Source organism: Mauremys mutica, chromosome 17 (assembly GCF_020497125.1).
Source record: "Mauremys mutica isolate MM-2020 ecotype Southern chromosome 17, ASM2049712v1, whole genome shotgun sequence".
Taxonomy (NCBI): domain Eukaryota; kingdom Metazoa; phylum Chordata; order Testudines; family Geoemydidae; genus Mauremys; species Mauremys mutica.
In genome coordinates, this window is record NC_059088.1 from 9,369,904 (window position 1) to 9,393,582 (window position 23,679).

Here is a 23,679-nt window from a genome sequence, read left to right on the forward strand (position 1 = left end):
TGCCCAGCTCAAGGACCGGAGCACAGGGACTCCTGGGAGGCCCTGCTCCTGCCTCGGGGCCGGAGCCTGTGCCCTCTTTGGGGGCCCAGCCCCGTTAGCCCGGTCGGGATGCTCACTCCCAGTGAATTTGCTAATTCCCCTCTGATACTCGGTGGTGGTCCCGACGGTGTAGCGGGGCGGTGTGGCCTCCCTCCGACTCACACCCACACCACTACACCCCCCTGGCTCGTCTCTTCGCCGAGCTGAACGGCCCTAATCTGTTTCGTCTCGCCTCATACGGAAGCCGCTCCGTGCCCGAAGATTAGGCTCCCATTGGGGAAATCAGGCCGCACAGGCTGAGGGTTACGCAGCCCAGGAGAACGTCAGTTCAGCCTCCAATGGGCACTGGGAGCCAGGACTCCTGGGTTCTATCCCCAGCTCTGGGAGGGCAGTGGGGTGTATTGGGTTAGGGGAGGGGGGTTGGGAGCCAGGACTCCTGGGTTCTATCCCCGGCTCTGGGAGGGCAGTGGGGTGTATTGGGTTAGGGGAGGGTGGGGGGGGTTGGGAGCCAGGACTCCTGGGTTCTATCCCCGGCTCTGGGAGGGCAGTGGGGTGTATTGGGTTAGGGGACGGGGGGTTGGGAGCCAGGACTCCTGGGTTCTATCCCCAGCTCTGGGAGGGCAGTGGGGTGAATTGGGTTAGGGGAGCGGGGGTTGGGAGCCAGGACTCCTGGTTTCCCTACAGAAAGATCTGGGGGTCTGGTGGCTGTCACCCCTCCCCCTTCCTCTCCCTGCAGCACGATGCCCACAGCCCGGCTGCTGCATCCGACCACACTGAGGCCCAGCCCAGGGTATGAGCCGGCTCCCACTTCCATCTCCCCAACAGCCCCGCAGGTGGCAGCGGTTTGAAAGTGAAGTGGAGTGGGTGGGGGGCTGCGTCTACACTTCCAACGGGGAATCGGGGCTGCTGGGTTCCCAGGGGAACGGTACAATGCCCCCTGGCCTCGCCCAGGCGCTGCTCAGGAACAAGCCCTCACCGCCACTTCCTTATCTGCAAAATCCAGGGCCTGGGGCATCAGGTAACCACTGCTGACAGACGGCAGGGGTGGGGCAGGGAAACCCCTTTCCTGGAAGCAGGGCTCGGCAGACGCCAGCAGCTCCGAGAACACCAACGCCGGCGTCTCCACATGAACCCAGGGGCCCTCCAGCCAGCGCTGCTGCAGAGCAGCGAGATCAGGGGCTTTGCAGATGCCGTTTCCTCTTTCCCACCCAAGCAGCTAGTCAAAGTGCAGCCGCGGTTAATGTTGGACCGGGCTGGAATTGCAAAGCCCCCTGCTCCCACACTGGAGACGTGACTCTCCCGGGCTCCAGTGAATGTTCTTGGAGGTCTTTGTCCGTGACCCGGGAGGTCAGATCTCTGCCGCACCCTTAGCAGGGAACTGGGGACAGGACAGAGCGTGGCAGGGGATCAGCTCCCGACCCAACGAGGGGTGAATTGCAAGCTAAAACGTACGTGGGTGTGAACCTGACTTGGAGTTTTCTGATTAGGGCTGGAGGGGGGTTTGCTGAGCGTTGTTTGAGGAAGCATTGGGGCGGGGGGACGTAGAACGGATACAGGGCCACTCGGAGGCAGGGATAAAGCCGACTCAGCTGCCTGCCAGCATGATACGATCTCTCCCACCGTTGGGACAGGGGGTAAAACTTCCCCTCTGCTTTGGAGACCAGCTCATCCAGTGATGGTTCCGACCTACCTGGCTCTCCTTCCACCTCGTCCTGGTTTGCCTCCCGTCCAGCCGGACCGTGGGTGTCTTTGAATGGAGTCGCTCAGGGATCAGCAAGCGACATGTCCCCAGAAAGCTGTTATTCTCTCACCAAGCGTCTCAACTGATTGTGCTGTTGTAGAATTCATCCTCCTCATCGCCCCGTCAGTCGTAGTTTGGGTTATCCAGCTAATTTTTATCCTTCTCCTGTAATGCCGAAACTCAAATTCTGGAGTCATCTCTCAATGTTCTTTCTAAGGACGTCTGGACAGGAGGGCTGACTACATGCAGCCCTGCAGCAATCTAGTGCAGATGTGGCCCCTTTAATTTTCGATGACACAGAAGTTGTGGGAAGTTGTTGGATGCAGTTTTTGCAAGCTGTGTCCTTCTGGTTTCTTCCTCACTTCTTCAGTCAGATGTCATTAACTTCCCTAAATAGGGGAAACTATTCATTGGTTTCACCACTTGACCATCAAGACACAAGTGTTGCCTTCCATGTGCCTTTTACGTATTGCCATACTTTTTGTCATCCTAACATAGAAACATAGACTCATAGAAGATGAGAGTTGGAAGGGACCTCAGGAGGTATCTAGTCCAACCCCCTGCTCAAAGCAGGACCAACCCCAACTAAATCATCCCAGTCAGGGCTTTGTCAAGCCAGGACTTAAAAACCTCTAAGGAAGGAGATTCCACCACTTCCCTAGGGAACCCATTCCAGTGCTTCACCACCCTCCTAGTGACATAGTATTTCCTAATATCCAACCTAAACCTCCCTCACTGCAACTTGAGACCATTACTCCTTGTTCTGTCATCTGGTACCACTGAGAACAGCTGAGCTCCATCCTCTTTGGAACCCCCCTTCAGGTAGTTGAAGGCTGCTATCAAATCCACCCTCACTCTTCTCTTCTGCAGACTAAACAATCCCAGTTCCCTCAACCTCTCCTCATAAGTCATGTGCTCCAGCCCCCTGATCATTTTCATTGCCCTCTGGTGGACTCTTTCCAATTTGTCCACAATTTGTAGTGGGGGGCCCAAAACTGGACACAGTACTCCAGATGTGGCCTCACCAGTGCCGAATAGAGGGAAATAATCACTTCCCTCGATCTGCTGGCAATGCTCCTACTAATGCAGCCTAATATGCAGTTAGCCTTCTTGGCAACAAGGACACACTGCTGGTTCTCATCCACTGTAATCCCCAGGTCCTTCTCTGCAGAACTGCTGCTTAACCAGTCGGTCCCTAGTCTGTAGCAGTGCATGGGATTCTTCTGTCCTAAGTGCAGGACTCTGCACTTGTCCTTGGTGAACCTCATCAGATTTCTTTTGGCCCAATCCTCCAATTTGTCTAGGTCACTCTGAACCATGTCCCTACCCTCCAGTGTACCTGCCTCTCCCCTCAGCTTAGTGTCATCTGTGAATTTGCTGAGTGCAATCTATCCCATCATCCAGATCATTAATAAACATGTTGAACAAAACCGGCCCCAGGACCGACCCCTCGGGCACTCCGCTTGATACCGGCTACCAACTAGAAATCGAGCCGTTGACCACTACCCATTGAGCCTGACGAGCTAGCCAGCTTTCTATCCACCTTATGGTCCATTCATCCAGCCCATACTTTTTTAATTTGCTGACAAGAATATTGTGGGGCACCATATTGAAAGCTTTGCTAAAGTCAAGATATATCATGTCCACCACTTATCCCATATCCACAGAGCCAGTTATCTCATCATCGATATAATCATATCGTTAATCCTCATTCCATATTTCTTGCTGCCATTGCTCCCAAAAGGAAGCAGTGCCATGAATTGGTTCCTTGGCGTGTCTTACGTTGTTGATGTCTGTGCTTTTGACCTGCATGCCCTGGTTGGTGTCTTCTAAACGTTCCCTCTTTCTGACTTTTATGTATGTGCTAAATAGTTGCAATGATACAATGCAACCATGGGGTTAACCGCTTTGATACTGCAATACATAGTTCACACTTTGTTTGGATTGCTGCTTTCTGTCCCCAGGACAAGCTTGTTATTAATTACAGATCTTGGAAGTCAATCCTACATTCTTCAAGAATATGTATCATCTTGTCGTGTTGGAGCTTATGAAATCCCTTCCCATGCTCTACAAATTACTTCTTTCCCACGCTACCATAAGATCCTCAGGGCAAAAATTGCCTCTCGCATAGCCACTCCTGGGCGAAACCCTGCTGGCTTCTGCTAATTCTTGTCTCAAGATGTGTCCATATGCCAACAACTTTCCACAGATCTGTGAGTGAGTGGCTTCTTGGGTTTAGAGTTATATGTTCTTCACAGTCTCTAGCATTATCAGACTTCGGCAGAGGAATACCTCTTGGAGTCCTCCAGAAGTTCTCCTGGTGTGCATATCTGATCGAGAAGTTCTGGCAGGTAAGTTTCTGAATTGTCCATCAGGGATTGTAGCATTTCAACCATGATCCATTCCTCCCCAGCTACTTTCCCTCACTTTATACTTTTTAGTGCTCTTTCTAGTTTCTACGTTGTAATAGCCAGTGTTTTTTCTTCTCCAATTTCAATGTCTCTATCTTCCAGTTTTTCAGGATCATCAAACATTCTGTCACATATTCCATCCATCTTCCTAGGATGTTGTTGGCTTTGTGGCATCCTCCGACTCATTAGTTTTGATAGAGTTTGTTCCTTTTCTTAACTTCTCTATTTGTCTCATGGTTCTTTTTGCGGTTCAGTTAATCTCTTTGTGGTTGTATCTGATATTCTTTGATTTCAAGGCCTCTTTGTTCTAGCCATTTTTTCATTTGCCTCTTTGCATGCTTTTGGGATGGGTTTGTGTATCTTTCGATCTCCCTCACTCCACCAATCACTGCAATCTGTTCTTGAGTTTATTATTGGATGGTTTAGGATAAATAATTTTTGTAAAGCTTCTTTTTGTGTAATTTTTTATTGCATTAGACCTTTGACTAGAAACCTCATGTTTAGCAGAAGACACTGCAGAAGATGCAGTTTTAGGAACCATCTAAAAAGGTCAGGAAAAGAGAGGAGGTTTGGCAGACATGGTTTTTGAAGACAATAGCTTGAAGTGTCAGAGGGTGCTGTTATCTCGGCCCTGCAAGCAGTTAGAAAGCTATGACTGCTCTTTTCACATTTTATTTTTGTAATTGTAAAAAAAAAAAAAAACACCCAGTTGTAAATGCTGGGGTTTTACCCTGAAATGGAAAATTTTCTTCACAAGTTACAAATACCGAGCCTACGATGGGCTTAAATTGCGTTTGGTGAAGTGTTTGGATGAGCATTTTGGTTGGCTGGTTGGTTGGCTTTTCCACGCTGATCAATTTATTTCAGGAAACTTTGCAAGACAAGTGAATGCTATTGTGAAAGGATTGGGATCGTAAATCGTCTGTACAGCATTTTGTAATTCTTATTCCAGTAGATCTCTTCTCCTTTGGCTAAGGCAAAGCCGAACGGTTGAGTTGAGAGGTGTGTGCCAGATGGCACAATGTGTGTAAAAGGCGTTATTCTAGTCTCTAGAGGTTTTTATACCATGTCTATCACTGTAGTGTCTGAGTGTCTTCCAGAAGTCCTGCCACCCTGTCCCTGGTGCGACCAGCTACCCTAAGTTGCATCCCAAGCCTTCCAAGGGGAGTTGGTTTCACTCATCCCTCTAACTCGATTTTCCAGCAGGAAGGGAGGAGGATTTCTCAGTGTGCGCAGACGCCCAATGGGTGGGCAGGGCCGGCGAGGGGAATAGAATCTTATAGACTCTCCCGGGAGTGCAAATCGAAGTTCTCATATTGCATCACAGCACATAACTGAGCCCGTCTATAAAAAGAAAGAGACAGAGACAGGACAGAGCGAGAGACGGGTGCAGCTTTTCCACTCTGCAGAACTAGCCACCGACTTCACCCCAGACACACTTTACTCCAGGGAGCTTTTGGTAAGTGGTACCCCGCTGGTCTGTTGGTGCTCTAACCACTAGACATCACTCCCCTGTTGTAGCCAGTGATAGAACCCAGCAGTCCTGGCTCCTAGCCTCCCCTCCCCACGCTGTCCACTAGCTCCCACTCCCTTTCCAGACCTGGGGATAGAACCAAGGAGTCCTGCCTCCCAGCCCCCCCCACCTCTAACCACTAGACCCCCCTCCCCTCCCAGAGCCAGGGAGATAACCCAGTAGTCCTGGCTCCTAGCCCCCTGCTTTAACCACTAGAAATCAATTCCTTGATGGAGTCAGGAATAGAACTCAGGAGTCCTGGCTTGGAGCCCTGCCCTCCTCTAACACACTAGACCTCACTTCCTCCCACAGCCAGGGAGAGAACCCAGGAGTCCTGGCTCCCAGGCTCCCCTCCCCACCCTATCCACTAGCTCCCACTCCCCTCCCACAGCCAGGGATAGAACCCAGGAGTCCTGGTTCCCAGGCCCCACCCCAGCTCTGTCCACGAGTCACCACTCCCCTCCCAGAGGCAGGCGTAGAACCCAGGAGTCCTGGCTCCCAGCCCCACTCCTCCACCACACACATTGTAATGAAGGCGAGAGCCGGCTTGCAGTCCTGGCACCCGAGGGGAAGCACCAGTGAGTGCGAACAGCTGCCTAAGCCTGAGGGGTGGGGTGGGGTGCGAGCCGCCCGCTGCCGCACGGGGTAAATTTACTCCCGGGTCAATTCTTGGACTGCTTCAGCCGGGCCCAGGGAGATCTGCTCTGTCCCTCCCCCCCCGTCACAAAGTTCAGTCCCCGCTAGTGGTGCCTCCTGCTGGCCGTCCTGGGGACTAGCTCTGCCAGGCGTCACGTTCTCCTCCAGCGTCTTTCTCTCCAGGAACCGCAGCCTCTTTTTCACGACTCAGCCCCCCAGCCGGGTCACCGTAGGTGTCCCCCCCCTCTTCCAGGGTAGCAAATTCCCTCTTGACCAACGCGCTCAGCATCAGCAGCCGGGAGGGGGACCCGGGCCCACCCTCTAAGCCAGCTCCTGGCTCAGGGACCGTGTAGTCAGCAGCCAAGTTCGGCACCATCCCATTCCTCGCTGCTTTCCCCCGGAGCCTTCTGCTACGGCCTCACTCTCCCCGCTCCTCTGGGTTTGCGGGTCCTAAACTCCTTCCTGTGGGCCACCTGCCTTTAGCCCCCCACCACACCACCCCCCACCCTGGCCAGGGAGCCTGGGGCAGAATAAAGCGTGAGGGCGGCTGAGTGCCCAGACACATGGGGGAAACTGAGGCAGCTGCAGAGCACCGGCAATGCCATGACACCCTCCATGGGTGGGAAGTGCCCAAGCGCAGTGCATAGGGGTGGGGGGCAGAGAGCAGAGGCAGCTGCCACCAGGAGGGAGAGGGAATGTCTCCCCCCAGTCTGCCGGATGGTCTGTGGCAAGATGAGTGACCCTGAGGAAGTGGGGGAGGCACCGCTGCTGTGTGGTGTGGGGAGCAAAACCCCTCCTCCTTGGGGGGAGGGGTCAGTAGATTTCCCCTCCCCCAGGGGAAGCTGGGGTGATGCTGTGGGGATCCCCAGGCCCTGATCTCTGGAGTGGGGCTGTGGCAGGGTGGAGTAGGTCCGGAGGTCCCCGCTGGAGGCCTCGTGGCCCTGCCTCACCCTGCCCGAGAACAGAGCAGAGAGAAATCCTCCAGGCAGCCTAGAGTGGCTGCAGAGGAGGGAAGGAGCAGCCAATCCGGGGCCAGAAGGGCCCTATATAAGACAAGCAGCAGAGCAGAGAAGTTCAGTTCCTGCCTGGAGCTCGATGAGGGAGGACCGGGTACCTGTCTGGCTAGACAAGCAGCAGGCCACGGGCAGCTCACCAGGCAGAACCAAGCCCAGGGAAGGCTGCCAGAGACCGGCTGCCTGGCTGGCCGGATAGCACAGCAGCAGGACCATGAAAATGCCAATGTGGGCAGGCTGAGCCCAGGGGGCTGAGCCCAGGACCTGGCCGGACCTGAGGAGGGAACCGAGATGGGCCCCGCTGGTCTGGTTGTGGACTGAGCCCAGGGAGGGCTGCTGAAAAGGTCACCGGCTGCAGGTACCGGCAGGGCCCCGGCTGGGTGGCTGAAGAAGGCAGTGCCGCGGGGAAGAAGCCTCTGAGCTACAGCCCCATAGCAGGGCCGTGATAAGAATTCGGGACTGTATATCCCGGAAGCAGGGGCAGCGTGTGCGGCTCGGCCGGAGACTGAGCTGCGAAGATCAGCCGAGAGAACCAGCGGCTGGGGGCGCTTGCAAGAGGCAGCTGCCACCCTGCTGTAAGACTGAAAAAGAAAAGCAGGTCACACCTAACCGAGAGAAAGGGGGCCAGCCATGAGAGGTGCGTGCCCCACCCCCAGGAAGAACTGTGTTTGCAGGCACTATCGGCCAGAGAAAAGGGGCCACGCACGAGAGGCGGGCGCTGACCCCGTTACAGGGGCACACGAAGGAATTTGGCTCTGGAGGAGGGATAAGAGATCCCTCCGCTGTTAGAAGTCGTGCGTGGCTGAGAGCTGCTTTGCAGGGAGTCGGACGTTGTGTATCGAGGCCTGATTGCAATGGAAAGCTGTCGCTTTAAGAGTGGGGACAGGGAGTGGAGTTTCCTCATCCTGCTGCCAGTCTTGGGGGCTCCATGGGGAACCATGGGACCAGAAGCAGCCTGGAAGAAACCAGCCTAGAAAAAGGTGGGCTGAGTTCTCTCACTATCATAGGGAGCAGCCTGCTTTGTCTCTCTCTGTTTACGGAGCAGCCTGCTTTGTCTCTCTCTTGTATGTGGTTGCTGTGTAGGATTGTTCTGGATCCCCAGAAACAGAGTCACCTTAGGCTGCAACCTTCCAGCAGGAGTATTTGAGGTCTGTCTCTGACTTCTCCGGCTGGGTACTGTGAACATACCAGCCACAAAGCGGGTCAGAGGTGCCGTTACTCCAGAACTGTGGCAAACGGCTCTGTGATTCCACCCACCCTGTCGACCGGCTCATGCATGTGCCGTCCCTCGTCTGATTTCATTTCAGCCCGTATGTGATAAATCCCCAGGCAGGAGATTTGGCTGCATCACAGACCCCAGCGCCGACCTACTGCTTCTCCATCACCATGGAGGCTTCTCTTGCTGCCTGCATCCTCGCTGCTCTCCTGGCTACGGGTGAGTGGGGTCTGTTCCTACAGGGGCTGATATTTACTTCTCCAACGTACCATCAACTCAGAGCCACCCGCCGGGTGAAACTGTTAATTTAATGTAACTGATCATCAGCCACAGACTAAGGGGGCTGAGCTGGGAGCGTCTGTGTCCGAGGAGGAGAGGGCTGGAAGTCACAGAGTCCCCGTGACAACGAGAGAAACAAACGGAGGAAATTTTTATTCTTTAAATCACTGAAATGTCCTGACTGGGCATGTTTCAGAGCTGGCCAGAGTCCAAGGGCTTTCCTGACAGGGGATTGTCTCTGCTCCGAAAGGCAGATCTGAATTTCAGTAACGTGAGCTCAAGGCGATATTAAAGGCATTTTGGCAGGATCCCCACCCGGGGTCAGTCGGCCGTAGCTCTGTTGGTATCCGTGGGGCCAGATCCCAGCTGGGCTCAGTCCAATTCAAGGGAAGGGACAAATCGAGACGCGTCATGTTCTCTCTCCTTCCCCAGGGGCCTGTCTGCAGTGTGAGGTTTGCGAAGGCCAAGGAACCGGCTGCACGGGCACCATGCGGCCCTGCCCAACTGGGCAGGACTCTTGTGCCATCGCTGTGACAGTAACCACAATGGGTACGTGAGAGGGACCCTAACCAACCCGGGTCAGCGAACAGGCTGGGGAGCCAGGACGCCTGGGTTCTAGACTAGTCCCTCCTCTGGGGCACCCCCCAGCTCCCTCCCCTCCTACGGTTGTGCCTGGCTCCCCGGCCTCCGGGGTGCGTGTGTGTCTCTGTTTCCCCTGTTGAAGCTGCCCCATATTGTTTGAAATAGTTAAACATGCCCTGGAACCTGATCACCCACGTCCACAGGGAGCGTCCAACCCACTGGGCTCCTGGGGGGCCACCCTGCCCCCATCTCCTCCTCGGCTGGGCTTTATGCAGGGCCTGATCCGGCGGGCATCCTCCGAGGGCATCTCCTGGATCAGGCCCCGCAGGTGATATCGGCAGGGGAACGCCTAGTTTGGGAATCCCACTGTGGCTCAGGGATGAGCAGGACACATGACGTCAGGATCTCGGCGGCCCTGCACATACCCACTGGTGGAAACTTTGGCAACGAAAGGGCTTTATGGGCAGAAGAGTCGGGGCCCCAGGGTTATGCGGCAGCTGCGTGGGGAGCTGGGGGATCTAAATGCTGGATTTAGGTGCTGAAATGGCTTTCTCTAGCCCTGTGGGACCTCGGATTAGTCACTTCCCCTCTCTGTGCCTCAGTTTCCTCCTGGCTAGAGGAAGGCTAATGGCACCTGGGCATCGTTGTGAAGAGGGCGTCAATGGGGCGGGAGTGGCAGGGGAATAAATCTGTCTTCTCCTCCTGTGCAGCGGGAGTGAACAGCCGGAGCATTCACAAGGGCTGTGTGATGTCCAGCCACTGTAGCACCGGCCCCGTCTCGATGAATTTTGGGCAGGGGATGACGACAAGGACGAGCGTCGCCTGCTGCGTGGGAGACGCCTGCAGAACCACCACAGTTGCAGGTACCTCTCCCCAGCTCCGCCTCGCCTCCCCCATCCCCTGCCCCTCCTCCCCTGCACCTTCCTGGGCCTGGTCCTCCCACCCTGCAGGGGGCGCCCCATGGAATAACACTGAGCCCCTGGCTGGGTGGAGTTTAGTGGGCGGGGCTCTAAACTCCCACCAGGTGTGAACCCAGCAGACGCCACTGGGGCAGGATACAGGGGTCCCTGCTGCAAACCCCTCCCCCGCCCCTGCTGCCCCCGGCGTCCCCGGAGCTACAGCTCCCCCTGCAGGGGGCACCCAGGGCTGAGCTGTGCAGCCCCCACCCTGCCCCGACGCCTCCTGGGGCTCGTCCCCCGAGCTGACTGCGTTTGCTCCGCTTCGTCCCAGTGCCCCCGGCGAACACCGAACCCAACGGCCGGCGCTGCCCGGCCTGCTACTCTCTGTCCTCTGAGCAGTGCCGCGAAGAGACCATAAATTGCACTGGATCCGAGACCCGATGTCTCGACGCTACTGGGACCATAACACCTGGTAACTTCAGTTCATTTATTCTGGGGTTATTTTTCCTTTTGGTTCTCTCCAGCCAGGGCAGTGGGGCTCGGGCGGGCTCAGGCCTCAGTCCTCCCGCCAGCAGTCGTTAGTCATTTTTGTCGTCAGAAGGGGGTCGCGGTGCAATGACGTTTGAGAACCGCCGCGCTAGGGAAAGGTGTCGGCTGCAGATCAGGACACCTGGGTTCTGTTCCCAGCCCTGGCCCCCGGTGTGACCTTGGGCCGGTGTCTCCCTGTCCCTGTGCCTCTGGTTCTCCTCCCTCCGTTGCGTGTCTGTAGTTCAGTCTCTAACTTTTTAATGGCAGGGCTTGGCTTAGTCCTGGGAACCCCTGTTGTGCTAGGCACTGGACTGACCCTGAGATCAGAGTCCCCTCTTCTGCCAGATGCTCATAAGAAACCGCCCCTGCTGCCAAAGAACCTGCAATCTGAACAGACAAAAGAAGGATCGTTCTCCCCCATTTTAAAGATGGGGAAACTGAGGCACAGAGCAGTGCCATGACTTGCCCAGTGTCACACAGGAAGGCTGTGGCAGGGAATTGAACCTAGTTTTGTGAAGTCCCACCATGGTGCCATAACTCACTACAAAGTCACCCTGCTTAGAGATCCCACTTCTGCCACCAGCACTGAGCTACTGCTTTGTAGATGAGTGATGGTGCTAATACAGGCCTGATCCATTATGAATACTCTTGGTGGGCTCTAAGGGACATGCTCAAGGACACACAGTGTGTCTGCCACAGAGGAGGAGGCGGAGGCAATCCAGGCCCAGACAGGCTGGGGGGAGCAGACAGGGAGATGGAGGCTGGGGGGGAGCTTGGTGGGGCCCTGAGGAGGGGGAGGCCGTTGTGTCCTAGTCCAGCTCGAGGAGCAGAGCTGCCTCCCTGACCACAATCGCCTGCTTCCCTCCCACCCCCGCAGGTCGAAACCCAGTGCAGATGGTCATGAAGGGCTGCGTCTCCCAGTCCATCTGCGACCAGCTACAAGTGGGTTCGGGAACCGTCGCAGGGGTCAGTGCAAGTCTAACCACGGCCAAATGCACAACGGACTCCGGTGCGGCGGGCGGGGCTCCAGGACCAGCCGGGCTCCTCCCGGCCCTCGCTGGGCTTCTCCTGCTGAAGCTTTTCTCCTGATTCCCACCCGGTGCAACAGCAACACGGCACTGAAATCCACCCTGCAGCCTGCGTTAGCCGCTCTCCCCCAGGGCTTCCCGGCTCCCGGATGGACTCGCATCCCCCTTTATATTGTTGCACTGAATAAAACACACCAGAGAGCAAAGGCTGGATTTGTTATTTCTCTTTATTTCAATGGGGAAATATTCATTCTCACAGGCGGGGTCAGCAAGAAGCCAGTTAAGAACAGAGGTGTGGCCGCACCGCGTCAGGTGAATGGTGCAGGAGTCCCGGTGTCCGACAGGGGCACCCCCAGAACTTCACAGGCAGTGCACAGAACGCTGCGATTTTGGAGAGATCCACCCGTCTTCCCCTCCCGGCTTGTGGCAGCTGGAGGTGTACGGACACCCGGAGTATGGCGGTGTGTCTCTGAAGGTTTTGGCCAATAGCCATAGATGGCCCTATCCTCCAGGAATGTATCTAGCTCTTTTCTGAACCCTGCTGTACTTTTGCCCGTCCCCTGGCAAGGAGTTCCACAGGTTAATTGTGTGGCAAGGGGAAAAGTACAGCCTCTTGTTTGTATGAAACCTGCTGCTTGTTCGTTTCATTGGGTGACCCCTGGTTCTGGTGCTGTGGGACAGGGGAAATAGCAGCTCTTCAGTCACGTTTTCCATGGCCTGGCACGATTTTCTCCCCATCTGTCACATCCCCCTGACGCTGCCCAAGGCTGAGAATACCACATTCAGGACACACTGCTGACAACTAGGAGAGACGCACTCCACCCGCCTGGTGATTCTAGCATTAGAGCTTACCGAGCCAGGAACAGAGATGGGCTGGTGTGTCCCCACGCTGGTTAACAAGAAGCCACAAACACAGGCCCCTGCAGGCAGGGGGCCAGCCCTTGGCTCACCACCCGGATACTTTTTAGGCTTTATGATGAATTGTTCCTGAAAACCAGTTTCACCAGAATTAGCGTCCTTCTGTTCCCAATGGATTAGCCACTTAGCCAGCTCAATATGAGTCAGATCTTACCCAGGAAGCATGCGACTGCCGATCCTTATAGTAACTAGAACCTACGGATTTAATAATAGGAGCGAGTTATAAGTGGTTAGTGGATCAGATACCCACAAGTATCAGAGGGTAGTTGTGTGGGCCTGTATCCACACCAAAAACCAGGAGGCCAGTGGCATCTTAAAGACTAACAGATTTATTTGGGCATAAGTTTTTCATGGGTTAAAAACCCCACTACCCACGAAAGCTTGTGCCCAAATAAATCTGTTAGTCTTTAAGGTGCCACTGGCCTCCTCGATTTTCAGTGTCCATAGATCAGGATCATAGCAGGGATGGGATAAACCGCTAGCGGTCAGGGGTCTCTCTGGACTCACCCAAACAGCTTGGGGGTCGCCAGCCCTTGTTAAGAGCTTCCGTGGTAGAAAGCCAGCCCGGAGAAATGAGGTAGGGACGCAAAGACAGTATGGAGATTTCTCAAGTGCCTTTTTATATCCTGTGCACAGAAATGTACTGACCCACACGAAGGCCACGGCCCCTGTTTGTGGAAAGTTACCGGCCCATGATGGAGTCCGGGGTCACGGGAGCCTATCACATGGCTTCACGTGGTTTGCTGAATCGCAGGGGTTGGCCATTGACTCCTCAGGGGGGGAGGATTTTCTTCAACGGCCCATTGTTAGAGTGCAGGATCCTCAGCTTCAGCCACAAGGCTGAGCCAGGCACGCCAACGGGATAATCGTTCGTAGCAAATCGCACCGGTTCCAGTGACACCGGCCCGGACGTCCTTTGGACAAGATGTGTTACACCTGTATAACCGTGGCAGCAGCAGAGACACAAACGGTCGTCTTTCCTATACACAGCATCGCCCCCTGCTCCATCCCGAGTCGTTTCTTTGCCAAGCTGAACAGCCCTAAGCGCGAGTCTTGCCTCACACGGAAGCTGCTCCATGCTCTGCGATTAGGCTCAGAAAGACCCCAGTGGGGAAAACAGGCAACCCAGGCTGGGGGTTACACAGCCCAGGGGAACGTCAGTTCAGCCTCCGATGGTGGCTGGGAGCCAGGACACCTGGGTCTGGTGCTGCATTACTGCTCTCAAACCAGACCCTCTAGCTCAGGCCCGGGCTTATGGACCCAGAGGGAGCGGGTTCAGTTCCCCCCATAAATGACGTGCCCAGGAAGGCTGCTCCCCTCAAAGTGACAGCAGCTGTCTGATAAAGCACCTGCTACTCAACCTTTGCTGGAGGGGAGAGAGTTCAACTATCTGATTGTTATTGTTGGGGCTAGGACTCCATTGTGCCAGGTGCTGTACGTTGTCATTGCTATTTATTAGGTGTATTACAGTAGCGACCAGGTGCCCCAGTCATGGCCCAGGACCCCACTGCGCTAGGAGCTGTACATTGGCATTGCTATTTATTAGGTGTATTACAGTAGCGACCAGGTGCCCCAGTCATGGCCCAGGACACCACTGCGCTAGGTGCTGTACATTGTCATTGCTATTTATTAGGTGTATTACAGTAGCCCCCAGGTGCCCCAGTCATGGCCCAGGACCCCACTATGCTAGGTGCTGTACGTTGTCATTGCTATTTATTAGGTGTATTACGGTAGCCCCCTGGCACCCCAGTCATGGCCGTTGACCCTGCTGTGCTAGGTGCTGTACATTGTGATTGCTATTTATTAGGTGTATTATGATAGCCCTCAGCACCCTAGTCATGGCCTTGGACCCTGCTGCGCTAGGCGCTGTACATTGTGATTGCTATTTATTAGGTGTATTATGGTAGCCCCCAGGCACCCCAGTCATCGCCGTGGACCCTGCTGCGCTAGGCACTGTACATTATGATCACTATTTATTAGGTGTATTACGGTAGCCCCCAGGCACCCCAGTCATGGCCGTGGACCCCACTGCGCTAGGCGCTGCACAGCCAAAGAGGAAAGAGACAGTCCCTGCCCCACACGAGCTTCCAGTCAAATAAAACCTGGGACAACGGACAAATAATTCAGAGCCCGGGAAGCTCTGTTGATTTTTACATTTTGAACTGGCAGAGATGGGGGCCGGAGCCGGCTGGAAAAACGGGTCACGGGGGCAGGGGGCGGGTTGTGAACCATTTTGCTGTAATTTGTGCCGAGGAAAGGAAGGTTTCTCACTCTGGAGGGCAGGATGAGCATTCAAAATCTGGCCGTGCCAGATTGGTCGCCATTCAACCAGCTGAAACTCAGTCAAGACACGTGCCAAGTCCGACACTCAGGAAGGCAAAAAAATCAGATGCACCCCTACCTACTGGGGCATCGCTGGCTGGGGGGGAGGGGGGGTCGTACCGCTGACAAGGAGCTGGGGGTGATCGTGGATCACAAATTGAACAGGCGCCAACAATGTGACGCGGCTGCAAAAAAGGCAAACGTCCTTCGGGGGCGTAGTAATGGGAGTGCCGTATAGGACAGGGGTGCTCAACCTTTTCCATTCTGAGCACCCCCGCCCCCAACATGCTAGAAAAACTCCACACCCAGCTGTGCCACAACACCCTGGCTTTCTGCATGTAAAAGCCAGGGCTGGCGTTAGGGGGCTGCAGCCGGGCAATGGCTCAGAGGTGGCATCGCAACGCTAAACTGGCTCAGGCTTCAGCTTCAGCCCCGGGGATTGTAGCTCCTGGCCTGCGTTGCCTCATTTCACCACTAGAGGCCACTCTACGACTGATTGACGGCCCCGCCCCCTAGAGGTGAAATTTTCTCCCACAAAAGCAATTAAAATTTTCCAAAGACTTTGGTCTCCAGTTTGTTTAATTAAGCGGAACAATATAAAGGGGAAGTGAATCCGGGCGGGAGCCCAGAGCCCCTGGGAGGGGAGAGCAGGTGCAGATTGGGGCAGACACAGGCTGCCGGGGTGTTGCCGAGTGCGGTGTGACCATTGCACCGGGTGGGGAATCAGGAGATTGGTGTCAGCAGGAGGAGCCCAGCGAGGGCGGGAAGGAGGAGCCCGGCGGGTCCCAGAACTAAGCCAGCTGTGCTGGTGGCCGCTGTGCATTTGGCCGTAGTTAGGTCTCCACCGAACCCTGCGAAGGTCACAGACCCTGCGTCTATCTGGGCGCAGACGGACTCGGTAGCGCAGCCCTTCATGACGGTCTTACTGGCAGTTCCACCTGCAGGCGAGGGGGAGAAGGAGGTGGCCGGTGTGAGGGGCGCAGCTCGAGTCCTTGAGCCGGACGAGGACACAACCACCTGCCCCCTCCTCAGCTCTGGCCCACCTAGGCCCCCCACCGCCTCCATCTCCCCTTCAGCTCCACTCCGCCCAGCATGTGTGGCCCTGAACGGCCTCCCCCTTCTCCTTCACTGTGACACGGACGCACTGTATGTCCTTGAACAAGTCACTTGCAGCCCCGATCTAGAGCCCACCCATGACATCCGGATTGAATTAGGCCTGTATGAGCCCCTTCTTCATCTAGCAGAGCAGCAGCTCCCTGTTGGTGGCAGTAGTGGGCTCTCAAAGAAGGGGGGCTTCGTAGTGCGTTAAGGTACCATGATGGGACTCCGCAAAACTGGGGTCAGTTCCCCAGCCCTGCCACAGCCTTCCTGTGTGACCTTGGACAACTCACGGCAGTGCTCTGTGCCTCAGTTTCCCCACCTTTAAAATGGGGAGAAAGTTCCCCATTACACCTATTGAAATTGCAGGCTCTTTGGGGTCTGGGCTAAATCTCCCTATGAGACTTTTAGTGCCCAGTGCAACATGGATCCCTGATCTTCCCTGGGGTTCTGCGCAGTGCCCGGCATGACAGGCGCTCCCAGGACTAAACTACAAGAGTTTACAGGCTAAACTATACCCAGGCAATGGATAGAGGAGAACCAGAGGCACAGGGAGGGGAAGACACCGGCCCAGGGTGCCCTGATCTGCAGCGGATCCCTTTACCTAGCAGCCCCCCCCCCCAGTATCTCGCTTCTGCCCTATGGGAGGCGAGGGCTGAACAAAGGAAAATAAACCCCAGAATAAATGAACGGAAGTGACCTGATTTTAGAGTCCCGGCGATCTCGACACATCGGGTCTCGGCTCCAGTGAAATTTATGGTCTCTTCGCGACACTGCTCAGAGGCCAGAGAGTAGCAGCCCTGGCAGCTCCGGCCGTTGGGTGTGGGGTCAGCCGGGGGCACTGGGACGAAGCGGAGCAAACGCAGTCAGCTCGGGGGACGAGCCCCAGGAGGCGTCGGGGCCGGGAGAGCAGCTGGGGGCTGCACAGCTCAGCCCTGGGCGCCCCCTGCAGGGGGAGCTGTAGCTCCGGGGACGCCGGGGGCAGCAGGGATGGGGGAGGAGTTTGCAGCAGGGACCCCTGAACCCCGCCCCGGGTGGGGTCAGCTGGGTTCACACCTGGTGGGAGCCTAGAGCCCCGCCCACTAAACTCCACCCAGCCAGGGGCTCAGTGTTACTCCATAGGGCGCCCCCTGCAGGGCGGGAGGCCCAGGCCCAGGCAGGTAACGTGGGACAGGAGGTGCAGCGGATGGGGGAGGAGAGGCGGAGGCGGGGAGAGGTACCTGAAATGGGGGACGGTAGGCAGGCGTCCCCCCCGGCAGCAGGTGAAGCTCGTCCTTCTGGTCCTTCCCATCCCAAAGTTCATAGGGAAGGGGCTGGCGTTACACTGGCTGGGTGTCGCACAGCCCATGAGAATGCCCTGGGTCTTCTCTCCAGCTGCACAGGAGGACACGTCGGAGATTTGTTCCCCTTCCACTCCCGCCCCGTCGACGTCCTCTTCACAACGACAGCGCTGTGCCGTTAGCCTCCCTCTCTCTGCCCTGGCACGGAGCGGGGCAGTGACTCACCCGACGTCCCGCAGGGCTAGACCGAGTGTTCAGCGCCTAAATGCAGCATTTAGATCTTCCAGCTCCCCTCTCAGCTGCTGCCTAATGCTGGGGGCCCCGAATCTCCTGAGACACCCACCCGGATCCAGGGGGCCAGGCACGACCGCAGGAGGGGAGAGATCGGGGCTGAAGACCCCAGCCCCATTCGGGCCGAGTCGGGATTTGAACTTGTCACCCTCAGGGTCCAGCTGAGCCCCCAGCCGCTGGGGTCTCCTGGCAGCCCCTCCTCCGGCGCCGACATTAGCAAGGAAGGGCCGACCCGGTCCAGACCCTGGATTCCCGGCGAGGGGCTCCCGGCTCTGGATCCCAAGCAGAGCTGAGCACCTCCATTCAGGCCAGATTTAGGGGCTAAACTCCGGGTGAGGGGCGGGGCTTAAGCCACACCCCTCTCCTCGGCATTTCCTATTGGCTGGTTTAGGTGGCTGTCTGCTCTGCGTGCTGGCTCTGATGGATCCCATCCTCAGGCACCTCCCTCTCCCCATGCACCATAAGGGGGGTCCAGGCCCCGACCCACTGGCTGGCGACTCGCCTGGGGGTTCGGCATCGCAGTGCTGAGCCGAAGGCCCCGTTGGGGAGCTAACCCACAGGATCTGGCACAGAACCCAGGCGTCCTGGCTCCTTAACCGCTGCTCAGACCCACCCGCCGGACTCCCTTCCCAGAGCTGGGACTAGGAGAGGACCCAGGCGTCCTGGCTCCCCAGGCAGTTCCCTGGCCCAGGCTGGGGAGGGTCCCTCTCACCTACCCAGTTTGGATTCTATCCAGGCGATGCCACAAGAGTCCTGCCCAGCCGCGCGGGTCTGTAGGTCGCCCCGTGCATCTGATTCCTTCGCCTCTGCAAACCTCACACCGCAGACAGGCCCCTGGAGCCGGAGAGAGAACAGGAGCCACCTGGATTTGTCCCTCCCTCACCATCCCCTCGGTTCGGCGGGGAAGCACCGGGTACGGCGCCCTGGGGTCCCTCATCCACTGCGCTGCCCCAGGTCGGGCCCTGGTCCCAGCTGGCTACAGACATTTCACGCTGCTCGGGGGCTGCGTCTCCCCGGGTTTGCTGCAGGTTTCATTTCCCCAGGGGGGTTTCCCAGAGAGATCCCCAGCGGGTGTGAGCTGGTGTCGCTCTCCAGTGCGGTGCAGCAAGGGCCGAGTCCCACCTGCCATCAACTCCAGTGCAGCTGCGCCCCCCTGACACTGGCTGGGCCTTGCCCCAATGACTCCAGGGCAGCTGCACCCCCCTGACACCGGCTGGGCCCTGCCCCACTGACTCCAGTGCAGCTGCGACCCCTGACACCAGCTGGGCCCTGCCCCACTGACTCCAGTGCAGCTGCGACCCCCTGACACCGGCTGGGCCCTGCCCCACTGACTCCAGTGCAGCTGCGCCCCCCTGACACCGGCTGGGCCCTACCCCACTGACTCCAGTGCAGCTGCGCCCCCCTGACACTGGCTGGGCCCGGCCCCACTGACTCCAGTGCAGCTGCGCCCCCCTGACACCGGCTGGGCCCTGCCCCACTGACTCCAGTGCAGCTGCGCCCCCCTGACACCGGCTGGGCCCTGCCCCACTGACTCCAGTGCAGCTGCGCCCCCCTGACACCGGCTGGGCCCGGCCCCACTGACTCCAGTGCACTGCACCCCCCTGACACCGGCTGGGCCCGGCCCCACTGACTCCAGTGCAGCTGCGCCCCCCTGACACCGGCTGGGCCCTGCCCCACTGACTCCAGTGCACTGCACCCCCCTGACACCGGCTGGGCCTTGCCCCACTGACTCCAGTGCACTGCACCCCCCTGACATCGGCTGGGCCCTGCCCCACTGACTCCAGTGCACTGCACCCCCCTGACACCGGCTGGGCCCTGCCCCACTGACTGCAGTGCAGCTGCGCCCCCCTGACACCGGCTGGGCCCTGCCCCACTGACTGCAGTGCAGCTGCGCCCCCCTGACACCGGCTGGGCCCTGCCCCACTGACTCCAGTGCAGCTGTGCCCCCCTGACACCAGCTGGGCCCTGCCCCACTGACTCCAGTGCAGCTGCGCCCCCCTGACACCGGCTGGGCCCTGCCCCACTGACTCCAGAGCAGCTGCACCCCCCTGACACCGGCTGGGCCCGGCCCCACTGACTGCAGTGCAGCTGCGCTCCCCTGACACCGGCTGGGCCCTGCCCCACTGACTCCAGTGCAGCTGCGCCCCCCTGACACCGGCTGGGCCCTGCCCCACTGACTCCAGTGCAGCTGCGCCCCCCTGACACCGGCTGGGCCCAGCCCCACTGACTCCAGTGCAGCTGCGCCCCCCTGACACCGGCTGGGCCCTGCCCCACGGACTCCAGTGCAGCTGCGCCCCCCTGACACCGGCTGGGCCCGGCCCCACTGACTCCAGTGCAGCTGCGCCCCCCTGACACCGGCTGGGCCCGGCCCCACTGACTGCAGTGCAGCTGCGCCCCCCTGACACCGGCTGGGCCCTGCCCCACTGACTCCAGTGCAGCTGCGCCCCCCTGACACCGGCTGGGGATCACATTCACCGGCCCTTCATGTTGCCCTGAGCTCCTGCTGCTGAAATTCAGCTCCGCTGCCTGTCACACCACAGACAATCCCCGTTCGAAATGCCCTTGGCCTCTGGCCAGCTCTGAAACCTGCCCAGTCACGACTCCGTTCTAGTGATTTAAACTGTAAATATTTCCTCCCATTTCCACAATTGCTGCACTCGCTGTCACGGGGACTTGGTGACTTCCAGCCCTCTCCTCCTCGGACGTTGTCACTCAGACGCCCCCAGCTCAGCCCCCGTTATCCTGCGGCTGCGTTTCGGTTCCGTTCATCAACAGTTTCACCCGGCGGGCAGCTCTGAGCTGTTGGGACATGGGAGAAGTGAGGAAATCAGCCCCTGTAGGAACAGGCCCCACTCACCCGTAGCCAGGAGAGCAGCGAGGATGCAGACGGCAGGAGAAGCCTCCATGGCGATGGGGAAGCAGTAGATCGGCGCTGGGGTCTGTGATGCAGCCGAATCTCCGTCCGGGGGATTTATCACAGAGGGGCTGAACTGAGATCAGAAGGGAACTTGCACATATATGAGCCAGTCGACAGGGTGGGTAGAACCACAGAGCCGTTTGCCACAGTTCTGGGGTAGCCGCACCTCTGACCCTTTCGTGGCTGGCATGTTCGTGGCACCCACACAGAGAAGTGACAGACAAATATCAAATACTCCTGCTAGAAGGTCGCAGTGTAAAATGCCTTTCTGAGACTCCAGCAAAATGACACACAAGAACCAAAACAAGAGAGAGGCGAAGCAGGCTGCTCTGTGCGACAGAGAGAGACTAACCCGGTGGCTCTCTAGACAGAGGGTGACAAAACAGGCTGCTCCCTATGGCAGGAAGAGACAGCTCGCCCATCTTGAGTCTACTCCTGGCTCTAGGAGGGGACTGGGACCTAGTGGTCAGAGAAGTGAGGCCCGGAACCAGGACTCCTGGGTTCTACCGCTGGCTCTGGGAGGGGCGTGGGGTCTCGTGGTTGGACCAGGGATGCCTGGGACCAGGACTCCTGGGTTCTATTCCTGCTCTGGGAGGGAAGTGGGGTCTAGCGGTTAGAGCACCAACAGACCAGAGGGATGTGACTTACCAAACCTCCTTAGGGGCTTCAGGCTGAGTAGCGTTTGCCGGGGCTGGAGCAGATGGATAGTTCAGTGACGCAGAAAAGATTTGCCAATGTCTGTCTCTCGCCTGCTCTTATGGTGGGGCTCTGCTACGTGCGATGACGTTACGCACTTTTGTTTGGTTGAGCCCATAAGTTCCTAGTCCCCCCCCCCAGCCCTGCCCCCCCCCACCGGTGACACAATTTGGACTCATGAACACGATGGCAAATTCGCCACCCTTCCCGCTGAGAAACAAAACCACAGGGATGAGTGAAGCCGCCTCCCCGTTACATCGTGGGAGGGCGGGGGGGGGGCAATGTGGGGAAGCGGGTCACACAATGGACGGGGGCGGGGGGCAGGACTCAGACTCCTGGGTTCTATTTCTGCCTTGCTAAGGGCAGGTGGGTTCAGGGCGGGATTTCTGGGTCTCATTCCTGCCCCTGGGAGCAGTGGGGTGAAGTGGTTAGAGGCGTGTGTGTGGGGGGGGAAGGGGAGTGGCAGGACTCCTGGGTTCTGCAGCGTGGGGAGGACCGTGCACCCCTTAGAGCAGGGTGGGGTCCGCAGCAGGGCCCAGGGGAGCTGGCAGGCAGAGGGTTAGGTGGGTTCCCGAGTTCACATGAAAAGGGGCCAGAAAAGGTTATGAAGCGGCTGTGAATTGTCCATGTGCCGGGGGAGAAGGTCAGGGTCTGGAGTACGTTGTTAGGGGCCGTGCGGGGAGTCCCCGTCCATTGCCCTGAAAAGGCAGCGGGCGGGACGGTGTCCCCAGGGCGCTGGGGAGCAGCACTGGGAGAGGTCACAGACAGCCTGACGGGGCCGGCGTTTGCCTTAACTCACAAGCTCCTGTTTTTCAGCTGTTTGCGTTTTGCTGAACCCAAGGCTCTGCAGGGCAGGACCTGTCACCAGGCAGCCTGGACCCAGAGTTAACCAAGTTCCCTCCCGCCCCGCCCCCGCCCCGCCCCCGCCCCGCCCCGCCCGCGTACGTTTTATTCTTGGATTTATTCCTGGTACCTGGACATCACCCGATACGTAGGGCCCTACCAAATTCACGGCCATGAAAAACGCGTCACCATAGGCACCGAGCCTGCACCCCAACCCCCCTCCTGCCCCCAAACCTCCTCCCAGAGCCCCCCAGCACCCCAACCCCCCTCCTGCACCCTAACCCCCTCCCAGAGCCCCCCCAACACTCCAACCCCCTCCTGCACCCTAACCCCCTCCCAGAGCCCCCCCAGCACTCCAACCCCCCTCCTGCACCCTAACCCCCTCCCAGAGCCCCCCCAGCACCCCAACCCCCCTCCTGCACCCTAACCCCCTCCCAGAGCCCCCCCAGCACTCCAACCCCCTCCTGCACCCAACCCCCCTCCCAGAGCCCACCCCAGCACCCCAACCCCCCTCCTGCACCCTAACCCCCTCCCAGAGCCCACCCCCAGCACGCCAACCCCCCTCCTGCACCCTAACCTCCTCCCAGAGCCCCCCCAGCACTCCAACCCCCCTCCTGCACCCTAACCGCCTCCCAGAGCCCCCCCCAGCACCCCAACCCCCCTCCTGCACCCTAACCCCCTCCCAGAGCCCCCCCAGCACTCCAACCCCCTCCTGCACCCTAACCTCCTCCCAGAGCCCCCCCAGCACTCCAACCCCCCTCCTGCACCCTAACCGCCTCCCAGAGCCCCCCCAGCACCACAACCCCCCTCCTGCACCCTAACCCCCTCCCAGAGCCCCCCCAGCACTCCAACCCCCTCCTGCACCCTAACCTCCTCCCAGAGACCCCCCAGCACTCCAACCCCCCTCCTGCACCCTAACCGCCTCCCAGATCCCCCCCCAGCACCCCAACCCCCCTCCTGCACCCTAACCGCCTCCCAGAGCCCACCCCAGCACCCCAACCCCCCTCCTGCACCCTAACCCCCTCCCAGAGCCCCCCCAGCACCCCAACCCCCCTCCTGCACCCTAACCCCCTCCCAGAGCCCACCCCCAGCACCCCAACCCCCCTCCTGCACCCAAACCTACTCCCAGAGCCCACCCCAGCACCCCAACCCCCCTCCTGCACCCTAACCCCCTCCCAGAGCCCACCCCCAGCACCCCAACCCCCCTCCTGCACCCTAACCCCCTCCCAGAGCCCCCCAGCACTCCAACCATCCTCCCGCACCCTAACCCCCTCCCAGAGCCCCCCCAGCACCCCAACCCCCTCCTGCACCCAACCCCCCTCCCAGAGCCCCCCCAGAACCCCAACCCCCCTCCTGCACCCTAACCCCCTCCCATAGCCCCCCAGCACTCCAACCATCCTCCCGCACCCTAACCCCCTCCCAGAGCCCC

The 23,679-nt window shown here is 58.4% G+C and overlaps 1 protein-coding gene and 1 pseudogene across 3 annotated transcripts; one reads left to right on the forward strand and one right to left on the reverse strand.

Moving 5' to 3' along the window:
- The first annotated feature begins 3,993 nt into the window (after positions 1 to 3,993).
- LOC123352172 (phospholipase A2 inhibitor and Ly6/PLAUR domain-containing protein-like) lies at positions 3,994 to 12,057 on the forward strand. 3 transcript variants are annotated; one of them, XM_044991962.1, is made up of 6 exons: positions 3,994 to 4,131; positions 8,661 to 8,788; positions 9,281 to 9,397; positions 10,141 to 10,293; positions 10,661 to 10,801; positions 11,735 to 12,057. In XM_044991962.1, the coding sequence occupies exons 2-6, from the start codon at positions 8,740 to 8,742 to the stop codon at positions 11,944 to 11,946; spliced, it is 672 nt and encodes a 223-aa protein (XP_044847897.1). In that variant the 5' UTR covers positions 3,994 to 4,131; positions 8,661 to 8,739; the 3' UTR covers positions 11,947 to 12,057. The 3 variants fall into 3 exon arrangements, with proteins under 3 accessions (XP_044847897.1, XP_044847896.1, XP_044847898.1); XM_044991961.1 differs by lacking the exon at positions 3,994 to 4,131 and adding an exon at positions 5,474 to 5,650; XM_044991963.1 differs by lacking the exon at positions 3,994 to 4,131 and having other exon boundaries at positions 8,573 to 8,788.
- Positions 12,058 to 15,720: 3,663 nt separating this feature from the next.
- On the reverse strand, positions 15,721 to 20,700 carry LOC123351919 (annotated as a pseudogene).
- Positions 20,701 to 23,679: the final 2,979 nt, after the last annotated feature.